General features: G+C 47.0%; 1 protein-coding gene across 2 annotated transcripts; it reads right to left on the bottom strand.

The window, feature by feature from the left end:
• Positions 1-12,153, bottom strand: LOC107119598 (serine/threonine-protein kinase pim-1-like). Of its 2 annotated transcripts, none has more exons than XM_015422118.1 (6): positions 11,925-12,153; positions 6,433-6,533; positions 3,907-3,957; positions 3,425-3,791; positions 1,638-1,814; positions 1-544 (listed from the first exon to the last, which is right to left on the bottom strand). In XM_015422118.1, the coding sequence occupies exons 1-6, from the start codon at positions 12,007-12,009 to the stop codon at positions 375-377; spliced, it is 951 nt and encodes a 316-aa protein (XP_015277604.1). In that variant the 5' UTR covers positions 12,010-12,153; the 3' UTR covers positions 1-374. The 2 variants fall into 2 exon arrangements, with proteins under 2 accessions (XP_015277604.1, XP_015277605.1); XM_015422119.1 differs by lacking the exon at positions 11,925-12,153 and adding an exon at positions 6,720-6,832.
• Between the last annotated feature and the right edge of the window lie 508 nt (positions 12,154-12,661).

Below are 12,661 nucleotides of genomic sequence, written 5' to 3'. Positions count from 1 at the left end.
CGGGGGACACAAACAAAAAACACCAGAAAGCCCTGAAAGCCTTTTGGACGCTGCTTGTTTGGTGCCAATCTTCTGCGCCTCACCAGCGAACAGGATAGGCCAAGAGTCCTTGTGTAAACGGAGCAGTGCCCATTGGTCTGTTGTATTACCATTGGTAAGGCTATGAGACAGTCCCACCTTCACAGTAAGTGAGGCTGTGCAGCATTACTGCCATTGACCTGGGTTTTCATGAGTCAACCCCCCCTCCACCCCCTCCCTAGTGGCAAGGCAGCTGTTCGACAATCCATCCGCTGGTTGGTGAAGGAGAGGCTGAGAGGAATTTTTGTCCACAGTCTGTGTCAGGCCACCTCAATGCTGTCCAGAGGCCTTTGTAGTCACAGGCTAGTGCCTGCTTTAGGGACTGTGGGTGGCTGCTGCTGCGGCGGCAATTTGCGCCCGCTGTGCTCCATGGCAACGAGGAGCCAGGGGTGCGCCAGGATCTGCTCCAGGGATGGTCGCTTCTCCGGGACCAGCGAGAGGCACCACTCGATCAAGTGACAGCAGTCTGTCAAGAATAAAATGAACATTCATAAAGCACTTTTCTAGCGGACAAAGCCTTTGACAAGCATCACATCACCAAATTGGTAAACATAAACTACTACTAGCTGGCTGAGGTGACCCAGGATGCGTTCGTAGCAAAGTAAGACATTCCAGATTAGATTAGGTTCAGGTAAGTAATGCAAGAACAGTTCCTAGCAAGGAGTAAAGTTACTGAATTCATTTGTGAAGTAGGCCACCCACGTGGAGGCCAGTGTCTTGTTGCACATACTTAATGCTAGCAAGTGGCTGCAAGTGCTTCCTTGTCCCAACCATAAAGCTCCAGCATTAATTGACGAATTAAAACCTAAAAAAAAAAAATTCTGATGGCATACACCAAAGGGCACCAAACAAAATGATGCACTAAGTTAACACTAATTCTGCTACTACTACAGACTATTAACACTACCATAAGGAAGGCTGAGCACCGAAGAATAGATGCTTTTGAATTACGGTGCTGGAGAAGACCCTTGAGAGTCCTTTGGACTGCAAGGCGATCAAATCAGTCAATCCTAAAAGAAATCAACCCTGACTGTCCCCTGGAAGGCCAGATAATGAAACTAAAGCTCAAATACTTTGGCCACCAAATGAGAAGGGAGCCCTCACTGGAGACCTCCTGAATGCAAAACCTGTTCTACCATGGACACAAAAGACGGCTCACACTCATCCCAGCACCAGATCAACCCAGTGTATGATTCTATTGCTTACGTTATTTTCTTTCACTAAAACTTATTCTGTGCTCTACAAGCATATGTACCCTGAGGCATCTTGCCTTCTCCATTCTCTACCAGTGGCTTAATCTGATCTTCAAATTGAAGATTCTAAACCAGATCACATGGCTAATACCTTCAAGAACATTTTGCCTTATGATTCTGCCAGCAGCAGAGGCTGGTATTGATCCTTCCACCCCTGGTCTTGTGCCACTGGATGCCAGTTAAGAAAAAAAAGAACCTGGAAAGATGCAAGTGCATCCTAAAATGTCTGATGCTATTCAAGATTGCTGACACAATCTGACACGGATCATCTGTTGTACACTCGCCTGGTGAAGGCAACACCCTTACCTGCAGATACCCTGCAATGATAGTGGAGCTTCCCAAGAAGGATCTCTTCATCTCGTTCAAAAGGGATGTCCCCGCACACCATATCATAGAGAAGCACACCCAGAGACCACACAGTGGCTGGCAGGCCATGGTACCGGTGGTATTTGATCCATTCTGGAGGGCTGTACACGCGGGTGCCTATTGGAACAGAGAAGAGCAGCTGAACCCATGTAGAGGGACTCCATCCTGCTTTGGAACCAAAACAACACTACCTTGGTCATAGATCCAAAGGAGTTAGCTGTGTTAGTCTGTTGCTGCAAAACAGTAAGAAGCCCAGTAGCAACTTTAGACTAATGAACTTTATTGTGGCAAAAGCTTTCGAGAAACACAGCTCTCTTCATCAGATGTGTTTCTCGAGAGCTTATGCTACAATAAACACTATCTTGGAAGTTTCTGGCTAACCGTCAAAAGCCTTTGGTTGCTTTTCATCACCCAGAGTAAAAAAACCAAATCAATAAATACTGCACTGATTGCGAAAATATGATGATGAAATTGCTACATAAACAGCAGAAAAACACAACAGTGGGACTGGGGCAGATTATGTTCAAAGGCTTAGGCGTTTAAACTTTTGCACCAGAATCTATGGCCTGATTCTTACTGAGGTGACAACCTGGTGTTTGGGCTTCACTTCGGACTAGAGGTAGCACCTACATGACTGAATGCCTACACAGGAACATAAATTCCCCTGCATAAAGAAAACCAGTGTATCAGGGAGAAGGCTTTCACTTTTCTCCATGACGTGCTAGCCTTCTATCGGCAGGAATGTTTTTCTTAAGCAAGGGAGCATTTGGTCATGTGAGCCCCCACTTTCAGTCTGAAATGATACAGGCCAGGCACAGGATTACCAATGGCGATGCCAACTAGACCCATGTCTTTCAGGATACAGCTACAAAAAGCACACTCTTCTTTACACATTAGTCAAGTTACTAGTGCCACCACCTGCTTCTGTGTACAAACATATCAGTTAGCAGCTCTTAGTGCCAACTGGAATTTCTCCTCCCCATGCATGCCAAGGGTATGTGTAAAAATAGATTCCTGCAGTGTATTAAAGCATAGCTAACCCATGTAACAGCAATCAAGCTAGCACCCCTCCAGCAAGAACTCTCCGGTTAGGCTCTAACAGGCCTTCCCTAAAAAACTAGCAATGTGAGTTTCCTCACAGACATAACAGGTAATCTCAGTTCTGAGCCTTGGATTGGACAAGTCTGCAGAAGAGCAGAAACAGCTGCTTCAGCCTTTCACAGGGAACCAGATATACTGCAGAAAAGAGTAAGAGTTCAGTAGCACCTTAAAAACTAACAAAATTTGTGGCTCACTTCTTCAGGTATCACAAAAACTCATACCTTGCCACATGTTTTGTTAGTCTCCAAGATGCTACTGGACTCTTACTCTTTTCTGTTGTTACAGACAGACTAACATGGCTACCCATCTTAATCTGTACTGCAGAAAACAAAGCCCACCTCAGAAGACAAAGACGTTATTCCATAAGCCCATAAATACAATTGAGGAATCCCAGAATCACTTGTTGTTATTGTCTAGGGCCGAGAAAGGGTTTTATTTTCCTGACCAAGCCAGTGGAGGCCTACACAGGAAAGGAGCCAGAAAGCCATGGGATAGGTCATGCTTCACCACACCAACGGCCTGTGCTGGCCTTAGGGAGGCTCTACCCTTGCAGATACTTATGGTCCTGGCCTGCTTCAAGGTGCTTGTCTTCGATTCCTCCCCTGTAACACACATAGCATACTCACCATCAAAGTCTGTATACGGAGAGTCCCGAAGCAAGGCGCCAGAGCCAAAGTCTATGAGCTTCAGTTCACCGTGCAAGAGGTCTACCAGGATGTTCTCATCCTTGATGTCCCGGTGCAATACACCGCACAGGTGGCAATGCTGCACTGCTTCAACCACCTGCTTGAAATAACTGGCAGCCAAGGTTTCAGGAAGTGGGCCCCGGTCCGTGATGACGTCAAAGAGGTCCTGATACACAAGGGGGCGCTCCATAACGATGAAGTACGCGTCGGGTTCCTCAAACCAGTCCAGGAGGCGGATAATGCCTCGGCAACCTGTAGATGACACCTTCTTCAGAAGGAGGACTTCAAGTGGGACCAGCGTGCCATTCTGGAAATGGAACAGAGGCAAAATTCCTATTGGCCAGTGCATTCAAAGGAACCGGGGGTGGTGGTGTCACAACAGCCTAAATGCAAGAAATAGCATAGAAAGTTTTGAATCTTACCATATGGTGGAACTGTAAGATTCGGTCCTTGGCAACATACTTAATGGCCACCTGAATGGGAGGGAAGAGAAAGATTTAAGAATCTAGATCTGCTGGTCTCCAAGTGCAAGCCTGATTATTGCTATACGACAGGAGGGAAGATAGGGCATTTCCGGCTCACCATAATTTACCCGGGAACTCAAGTCCAGTTTCTATGATAATTCTGAATGCTGACCTTACAGGCTAATGTGGCCACTAGGGGGCCCAAACAAAGCTGTATCCAAACTCCGTTCCTTTTTAACTTTGACATAACCCTTTTATCAAACACCAGGATCATGCATACAGGGAGCTTACCAACCATGCATGAAACTCCCAGTATATGCTATTGCCATATTGTGTGAACTTGGGAAATGGGCATACAATTTTGGTGCGCATGAACACAATATAGAGAAATCAGAAGATGACAAACCATTATAAACACAGAAAAACAGAGTATGCAAGTAGTAGAGGTTTCAAAGTTGAGAGACTGGTGTATTATGGAGAGCCTGAGTAAGAAACATGAGAGATAAATATCAAAACATACTATAATGATGCAATATAACCTATCAAATGTTATGTCAACAAAACATTTAAGGGCTGAAATACACCATAGCAATCATAAATTCAAAGAATATTCAAGGAATACAACTTGCAATGAAATATTCAAAGAATAAAATTAACACATCTAAGTGGTCAAAACTGCAATTCACAAAAATGGCCATATAGTCACAATAATAGGGAGGACTATGGCTCAATGGAAGAGCATCTGCTAGGTGTGCAGAAGGTCCCAAATCCAATCTCTGAGTCATCTCCAGTTAAAGCAGATGGCAGTAGGTTACATGAAAGACCTCTGCCTAAGACCCTAGAGAGCCACTGCCAGTCTAAGTAGACACATATGTACACACAGACACATATACACACTTGTCTACAATTGAAAATTGTATGGTCACTATAGTTTTGTTAGCTGGGGTGAGAGCATTTTTTGTCAGTGGCACTGTTACTACATGGTTATCTATGTGAACTGCATTTTTTACTCCTTGGATACCGGAATCATTCTTTCAACATTTCATCGCAACTTGTATTCTTGGACTATTCTTTGGAACGTTACAGAATATTTCTTGGATGTTTTACTGACTTAATATTGCTTCATGACAACACTTTAATATTTATGTGTCATATTGGTAAAGGATTTCCATAATGTCCCTATTTTTCATCTCTGAAACTTCAAATACTTTTATACTTTGTTCTGTGCATAAACACAAACTTGGAAACAAAATCTAGCAGTCAGTTTGTGCATAACAGAGTTGCATATGCACGGTAAACACTACTTAAACAATTACAGCACGTATTGGAAGCAGTGTTCCCTCTAAGCTGAGTTACTGTGAGTTAGCTAGTTTTTTTAGCCTCCAGCTCACACATTTTTGTCTTAGTTCCAGAAGGTTGGCTCCAGAACTAACTTATTTATGCAGTAGCCAAATCACAACTTTAATGCCAGTAGCTCACAAAGTAGAATTTTTGCTCACAAGGCTCCACAGCTTAGAGGGAGCATTGATTGGGAGGATCTACGCACAGTAGATAAAAAGTACATAAAGGAAAGTATTCTTGAATTTAAGGAAATAACTCCCATTGATTTTATTATATGATGATACAATCCTTTTTATCTACATCCAAACAGTCCCATGATATCTTGATGACTGCACTAGAGAAATGTCATAGAAAGGACCATAACCAGAAGTGCGGGGGGGGGGGGGGGCCTGGCAGCACAAGAAGCATTTCCCCCCAGCAAAAATGTTTCCTCAAATGTTATGCAGAGCTATAGAGTCAGGACCTTTAAAGGTATTTTGATTTGGAAATTCCTCCACATGCAGATCTCAATTTGAGTGCACAAGGAGTCTCTCCATGCACATTACCAGCTCTTCTTTACAGCTGAAATTTGCACCAGTTATAAAAGCTGTGCATAAGCAAATGTTTTAAGCAGAGAATAAGACGGCTGGCTGTGGTTGATGGATTTTCATAGGAATATTTTAAGAGCTTGGAACCAGCAGTGCCAAAGACTCTTTTTGAAGGAGCAAACTAGGTCATAGTACAAACTGATATCCCTAAATAGGATAATATGAGACATGCTCCATGACCTGTCTGACCTCATTAATACAACAGATATTTATCAAACATTCAATTTGGTCGTTGTTCAGTAAGCTAGGAAAAAACGAAGCAATTGGGAAATCCCACTATGCCCAATGGAAGCTGAAGGTTCAGGAAACACCTCATTCTTGTGAAGACAAGAATTAGGTGAAGGACAGAAGCCAGTTTAAATAAAACTAGCCAGAGGGCAGGGAGAGAGTAGTAAAAAATTAGAACTGAAAATAAAGAAAGTCAATGATATGGGGGAATGTACCACTTCCTAACTGCAGCCTACTCCAATGCAGCCCAAGAACTATAGATGGGGTTACAATTCCTCACTGATATACATTCCTTTCCCGTAAAAAAAACCCGCCGACGCACACTCACCGAGACGGAATCGCTGAGCCGTGTCCCTGCGTACACAGTTCCGAAGCCGCCGCTACCGATCAAAGCTCCCAGGTGGTAACGCGATTCCAAGGTCGCCTTCCCTGAAAGCGACAAAGAAACAGAGCGGAGGGTCAGCGCAAAAAGGAATTCCCATGGAAGTCGTCGGCCTTTAGCCGTACTGGGAACAAAACAAATTTCTGAGAAAGATTTTAGCTGCGGCTTTCTCCATCCCCAGGACTTTCATTCACAAAGACACTCATAAACAGGTAATACACCTTAATATATACCCATGTGGCAAGGATCCTTCGGGGCCGCTCCGGGCGTCTGCGGTCCTCCCTGGCAAACGGGCTCCTGAGACAAAAGCATGGTTTTCAGGAGAACAATCTAACAGCCAGCAGCTTGCCTACAACCCGAGGCTCGTAATTGTTGCTACTGAAGCAGCGCCCGCCACCACGTGCGTCTTGAAATTCCTCCGCTTTACAAGAATTCCAACTCCACGCCGACGCGGGCCAATCGGGAAGCGAGCCTCGTGAAGAAGGCGAAAGGCCCAGCCAATTAGAGGCAAAAGCAAGAGTTCGGTTCCCCCGCCGGCAGGGCGGGGCTAACCCGCTTGGGGGACGAACAAACAGTCCTCAAGATTTACAGGAAAGGACCAGCTTCAACAGAGGGCGGGAGGGGATGGCTCTTAACGAATCAGAAGCGTAGCGGCGCGTAACTGTAGCCAATCCAGAGGAGGCGCGCGAGAAGCTTTCCTATTCACTTTTTACTCCCCCTCCTCGTTTACCCACGTGCGATCCGGCTTCATCTTGGCTCTTTAAAGCTAGATTTACGAACTGGGCGGAGAGAGTGAGCGGATTCATCTTGCTTCTTCTGCTTATTCCATGCACCATTTTGGGTTCACCTGATTCTTTTCCTTCGGGGGGGTGGGGGTGTCTCTTGTTGCTGCTGCTATTAATGCCTTCGGTCTCTGCCCTTTGCCACGAGAATGCTGACTCGCAGTAACGCCGGAGTTTAGCTCCGGTGCCGACTGATTTATGGACGAGGCATTTGTTCCTGACACTCACTCAGACGATCATACTGAGAAGCAGCCCAGCGCCTCGCCATAATTCTCCCCTCCCCGGATTGCATAACTACCGCAAGCCTACAATATTGCGAGAGTCAACAGCAGTTAGGCATTATTCCCCCCCCCCCCGCCCTCAGTTGCCTTCCCTCATCCACGGCTTGACATGCATCGAAGCCCACCCCTTACAGTGCCGGGACAACCTACATCTGGTGGAACCACTTGCATTTCTATAGATCATAAAGTAAAAGGTATAACGTGGCTTTTGGTTCTGGATTTTGCTTTGGAACGACCTGCAACCTCTTTCTGTATTTACACTGGATCTGCCCCTTCAGAAGCACCGGCAAGGGGCTAGACTCCACCTCCACACCATTAAGTGCAGCCACTCATTCAGGTATGCTGTAAAGACGGGAGCAGTTGTTTTGAAAAGCCATCCACATAACACCCTTTATCAGGATTGTGTTGTTTTCGCATCGGAGTAATGGGATGTCATTGCCTTGCGCGGAAAGACTCCTGATTTCTAGAACCAAGCGATGGGGAGGGGGGGAAGCGCCTCTAAATTTCGAAGAAGTCCAAACTATATATCTCAATATAGCAGCTCTCCAGTTTCTTAAGCTGCCTGCCACTTCTTCCTCGATGACCCCTGCCTATATTTGTATTAGATTTAGAGGCGTTAGCCCTGTCCGTCTGGTCTGTTGCTGCAAAATAGTAAAAAGCCCAGTAGCACCTTTAAGACTAATAGACTTTATTGTAGCATAAGCTTTCGAGAAACACAGTTCTCTTCGTCAGATGCACCATGCATCCGACGAAGAGAGCTGTGTTTCGCGAAAGCTTATGCTACAATAAAGTTTGTTAGTCTTAAAGGTGCTACTAGGCTTTTAATTATATTTGTATTAGCACCCATTTTGAGCTCTGACCTGGATAGTCCAGGTCTCCAGGCAAGCTAAGACATCAGAAGCTAAGCAAGGTCAGCTCTGGTCAGTAGTTGGATGGGAGACCACCAAGGAAGCCCAGGGTCGTGACGCAGAGGCAGACAAAGCCAAACTACCTCTGAAGGTCAAATCTTTCAAGCCGGGCCGCTGATGAACAGTTTGCTATGAACATCTCCTAAGAAGCCCGGCGGCGGAAGCTGAAATGCAACGCGATAGAAACCAACCGTTGCCCTAGAAATATACCTCGTCTACGACTCCACATGAACACACCACCTTTTCCCCAACCCCCGCTGGAAGAGCCCGCCCGTCCGCCCGGTTTCACTTTCCCCGCACTGCAGCCTGAAAGCGATAAGCCGAATGCCGTAAACTGTGGCTCTAGCAAAGCTCCCTTGGAATGCCAGAAATGCTCCCAAGTCAGGGAGCTCCAGGCCATAAAATGCCTCGATAAGCAGTCCGCCCACGTCACCGCTAAAGTGCAGCAAGAGCTGCGGGGGAAGGGGAGGGGGTGAACCCGAGAAGGGTCTGGACTGGATGAGGGGGAATAATGTGTGCCACATCGGACGCCGAGGAACATGCCGTCTCCTCCCCCCACCCCCCGGAAAGAAAAGCAGAGGGAGGTTGTTTGTTGTGATCTTTGTAGGAGACACAACGGTGCCGGGAAAAGGGGACAAGGCGAGCCACGTGAGACAACCCGCAAGGCCAAAGCTCTGGTGGGGATCATCTGACCAGGGAGGATTCCAGTAAAAGGGGTGATCGCCTAAGTATGCCAAGGGGTGAGAGGCAGAAAAGAGCAAGAGTCCAGTCGCGCCTTAAAGCCTAACAAAATTTGTGGCAGGGTTATGAGCTTTTGTGAGTCACTGCTCACTTCTTCAGATAAGGAGGGCAGAGGGAAAAGGCTGCCAGAGAAGGGGGATGGGTCCAAAGGGGATGATGTCCCTCTCCTGGGGTTGTTGCCCCAGGAACTACCATGGAGTGGGACTCAGGTGGGCAGCAGTGTTCCCTCTAAACTGAGTTAGTGTGAGGTAGCTCACAGTTTTTTAGCCTACAGTTCACACATTTTTCTCTTAGCTCAGGAAGGATGGCTCCAGAGCAAACTAATTCATCCAGTAGCCAAATCACTTGCTCACAACTGTAATGCCAGTAGCTCACAAAGTAGAATTTTTGCTCACTTCACAGTTTAGAGTGGGCAGCCCTATTGGTCTGAAGCAATAGAACAAGGTTTGAGTCCAGTGGCACCTTTGAGACCAACAAAGTTAACCCGGAATCCAACTTTGTTGGCCTTAAAGGTGCCATCGGACTCAAACTTTGTTACAACGGAGGGAGTCTTTGTGGTACGATTTTATTCCACAATATGTGAACGGCCTTTGTACTTTTCTTAATGGTGACAATTAGATTCCACCCTGTGCTGCTTTGCATCCTGACCTGCTGAATTCTTCTCCCCCCCCCCCCAGTCTCTCACATAAAATACTGACGATTCACTCATATCCACAAAAAGCTTATGTTGGAATAAAATTTTGTTAGGCTTTAAGGAGCCACAAGACTCCAGTTTATATTAATAAAGAGGGGAGGAGATATTGCAGGCACTTTTTTGTATTGGTAGTTGTTTTCAAAGTAGAAAACGTAGCCAGGATTTTCAGTGAACATCCTGGGCATTACTAACATAAAGTAAATCAGACTCCCTATCACTGGCATGCCTTGACCTGGATGGGCCAGGCTAGCCTGATACTGTCAGATGTCAGAAGCTAAGCAGGGTTGGCCCTGGATAGTATTTAGATGGGGGACCACCACAGAATAACAGGGCTGCAAGGGAGGTGATGGTAAACCACCTCTGAACATCTATTGCCTTCAAAATCCCATGGGCGTGACTTGATGGCAACAAAAAAAATTACAAGCATATAAAATAAACTGCTAGAGGTGCCTTTATGGAAGTCAGCCGATTAGACTGGAGGAACTCTGCACTGTCAATGAATGAGCTACCAGACAAGTCCAATCTCATCCCTGCTATGGAGTCCCTAGGTGGATTTAGGCAGGGCTCTCTCCACCTCAATGAGATGTCTCCTACAGTGAGGAAAAATTATACTGACCTATCTTACAGGATTGCTGCAGTTACTGCATTGGGTTTTCTTTTTGAACAGGTCTTTGAACATTCTGAAGCAGGCAATAGATGGTTAGTGGCCCTTGATATAGGACAGACTTCTTGAGTGACAAGTCCTGGCCAGAGGGGCAGGGATTCAGAAAGTATGACATAGGCAGTTACTAACAGCTAACACGCATAAAACTGCCTGCCCATCCCAGTGGCCTATTTATTTTTACAGCTGTCAGGCAAATGCTTCCCATTGCCAGTGGAAAGCAGGTTCAAGGCTAGGTACTCTGAATACACAGTCGACTCCCCCCCAAAATCTGTACCCGGCTCAATGGGTTCCGATGGTCGTTAATTATTCAGTGCTTGCACTTGCTTGAACCTAGTTCAGAACCGAACCCAGGGGAAGAGAGAGGAACTTGCCAATGGCAAGTTTGTGGGCAGAGGGTTTCCTTGCAATAGGCCAGAAACTCCTGCAGAGCCACTTGCTGCCCATAGAGGTCAGCACTGAGGTGCAACTCTCCTGATCTCTTTAAACTTCGCAACAAGGAATTCATTGGAAATATCACAGAGGACGCGGTTCTTAAATATTGTCCCGGCAGTGTGTCCTCTACGGTACCACCGTCAAGAAAACAGTATCTTGGGCAGCTCTATAAACATCAATCACACCGGTCCAAGACTTGGTTTGCGCGCTAACCCTTGTCCTTAGCAAAGCTGATAAAAGAGGGAATCAGTGATTTAAAAAAAAAAAATGATTCTCAGCTGACTCTCTTTTAAGAAAAAACAAAACAGGTGGTCGCTGTACTGATCCCCACGGCTGAAATGCAGCAAGCACGCAGTCTCTCTGGCCTTTTGTGGCAATGTTGCTCCTCTGTAGACCTCTACTGCAGGGTCACCAGTGCCGTCAGAAAAGGGATTGCAGCTACGCATCAGATTCGAACGCACTACGTATTTATTTAATCTCCCCAGGGAACCTTGGGAACTGTAGTCCTTAGAGAGGGCTGGGGAAGAAATTTTGTCTTAACACAAAGGTCTTAGCACTTTCAGCAAAACTACAAGTCCCAGGATTCTTTGGAGAAAGCCCTGACAGTTAAACTGATACAAAGTCAAGCGATGCCCTTTTGCGGGTTCTCACAAGCTGCGGTATCAGGGAGGGAGGGAAGCCCAAAGGACATTATAAATCGAGGGCAACTGGTCTGGGAGAACCCCAGATGGTGTCCTCGGGGATCCCAAGCGAAATGTGGAGGGGGAGAGAAAATCTAATTCTGGAACTAAATGCAAGGATTTCTTCTCCCCCTGCTGTCACCCTCGGCATAGAACGGTGCACCTTCCCGCAGACAATCCGCGTGTTCGTGGATCAGCCCCTCGTATTAATGCGCCGGGTTTGCAAGCAATTCTCAGAAGCGCCCCGGGCACTTACCCTGAGCCGGCTCCTCTTTGGGGAAGCTCGGGCTGAGCACGCTGTGGTGGATCTTGGGAGGATAAAGCACCTGCACCGAAGACATCGCTGCCGCTTTGCCCCCAGTTTGGCAATTTGCGCAGCAAGGAAAAAGTCCCTTAAGGATCAAAAGCGGCAAGGAATGAACTCTCGGTCCCGAGGCGGCAAGGCGAAGCCAAAGAAAGCCTCACGGGGGCTGGGGAATTGACACGGCCCCGCCCACTCTCCGCCGGGCCCCGCCCACCTCTCGCTCCGGGCTCTTGGACCCTGCCCCGCTCCTCTCGGCTTGGCCCGCGGTCTCAAGTTGTCCGGCGCTCTTTCCTTTTGCAACATAAACCGGCCGCGGCTCGGTGCTCTAGTCCAGTGACCCCTCTGGCCTGGGCGAAGCGGATACTTCAAAAAAGTAGCAGCCAATGGGAAGGAAAGAGCAGTGAAAGAACCTCCGAGGGTGCCCGCGAAAAGATCCTTTAACGCGGAATAGTGATATCCCTGCGGTAGGGCAAGAGGTTAGATTTCCGCGACCGGCTCCCCCCCCCCCCCCCCCCCCCGCTTCCCGTGTATACTGAGGGCAAAGTGAGGACTCTCTTTTACCCTTGTGGTTACGAAAATGGCTCTTCCGTGTTAGTTAATGAGGAGTGCGAATGTGCGCAAGAGGCTGGCCTAGGGTTGCCAACTTTGGGTTACAAATATCTTGGAAATTCGGGGGCATAGCCTGGAAA

The sequence above is a fragment of the Gekko japonicus genome, unplaced genomic scaffold (assembly GCF_001447785.1).
Source record: "Gekko japonicus isolate JY-2015 unplaced genomic scaffold, Gekko_japonicus_V1.1 scaffold292, whole genome shotgun sequence".
Lineage (NCBI taxonomy): Eukaryota > Metazoa > Chordata > Lepidosauria > Squamata > Gekkonidae > Gekko > Gekko japonicus.
This window is presented reverse-complemented; position numbering and strand designations above follow the sequence as displayed.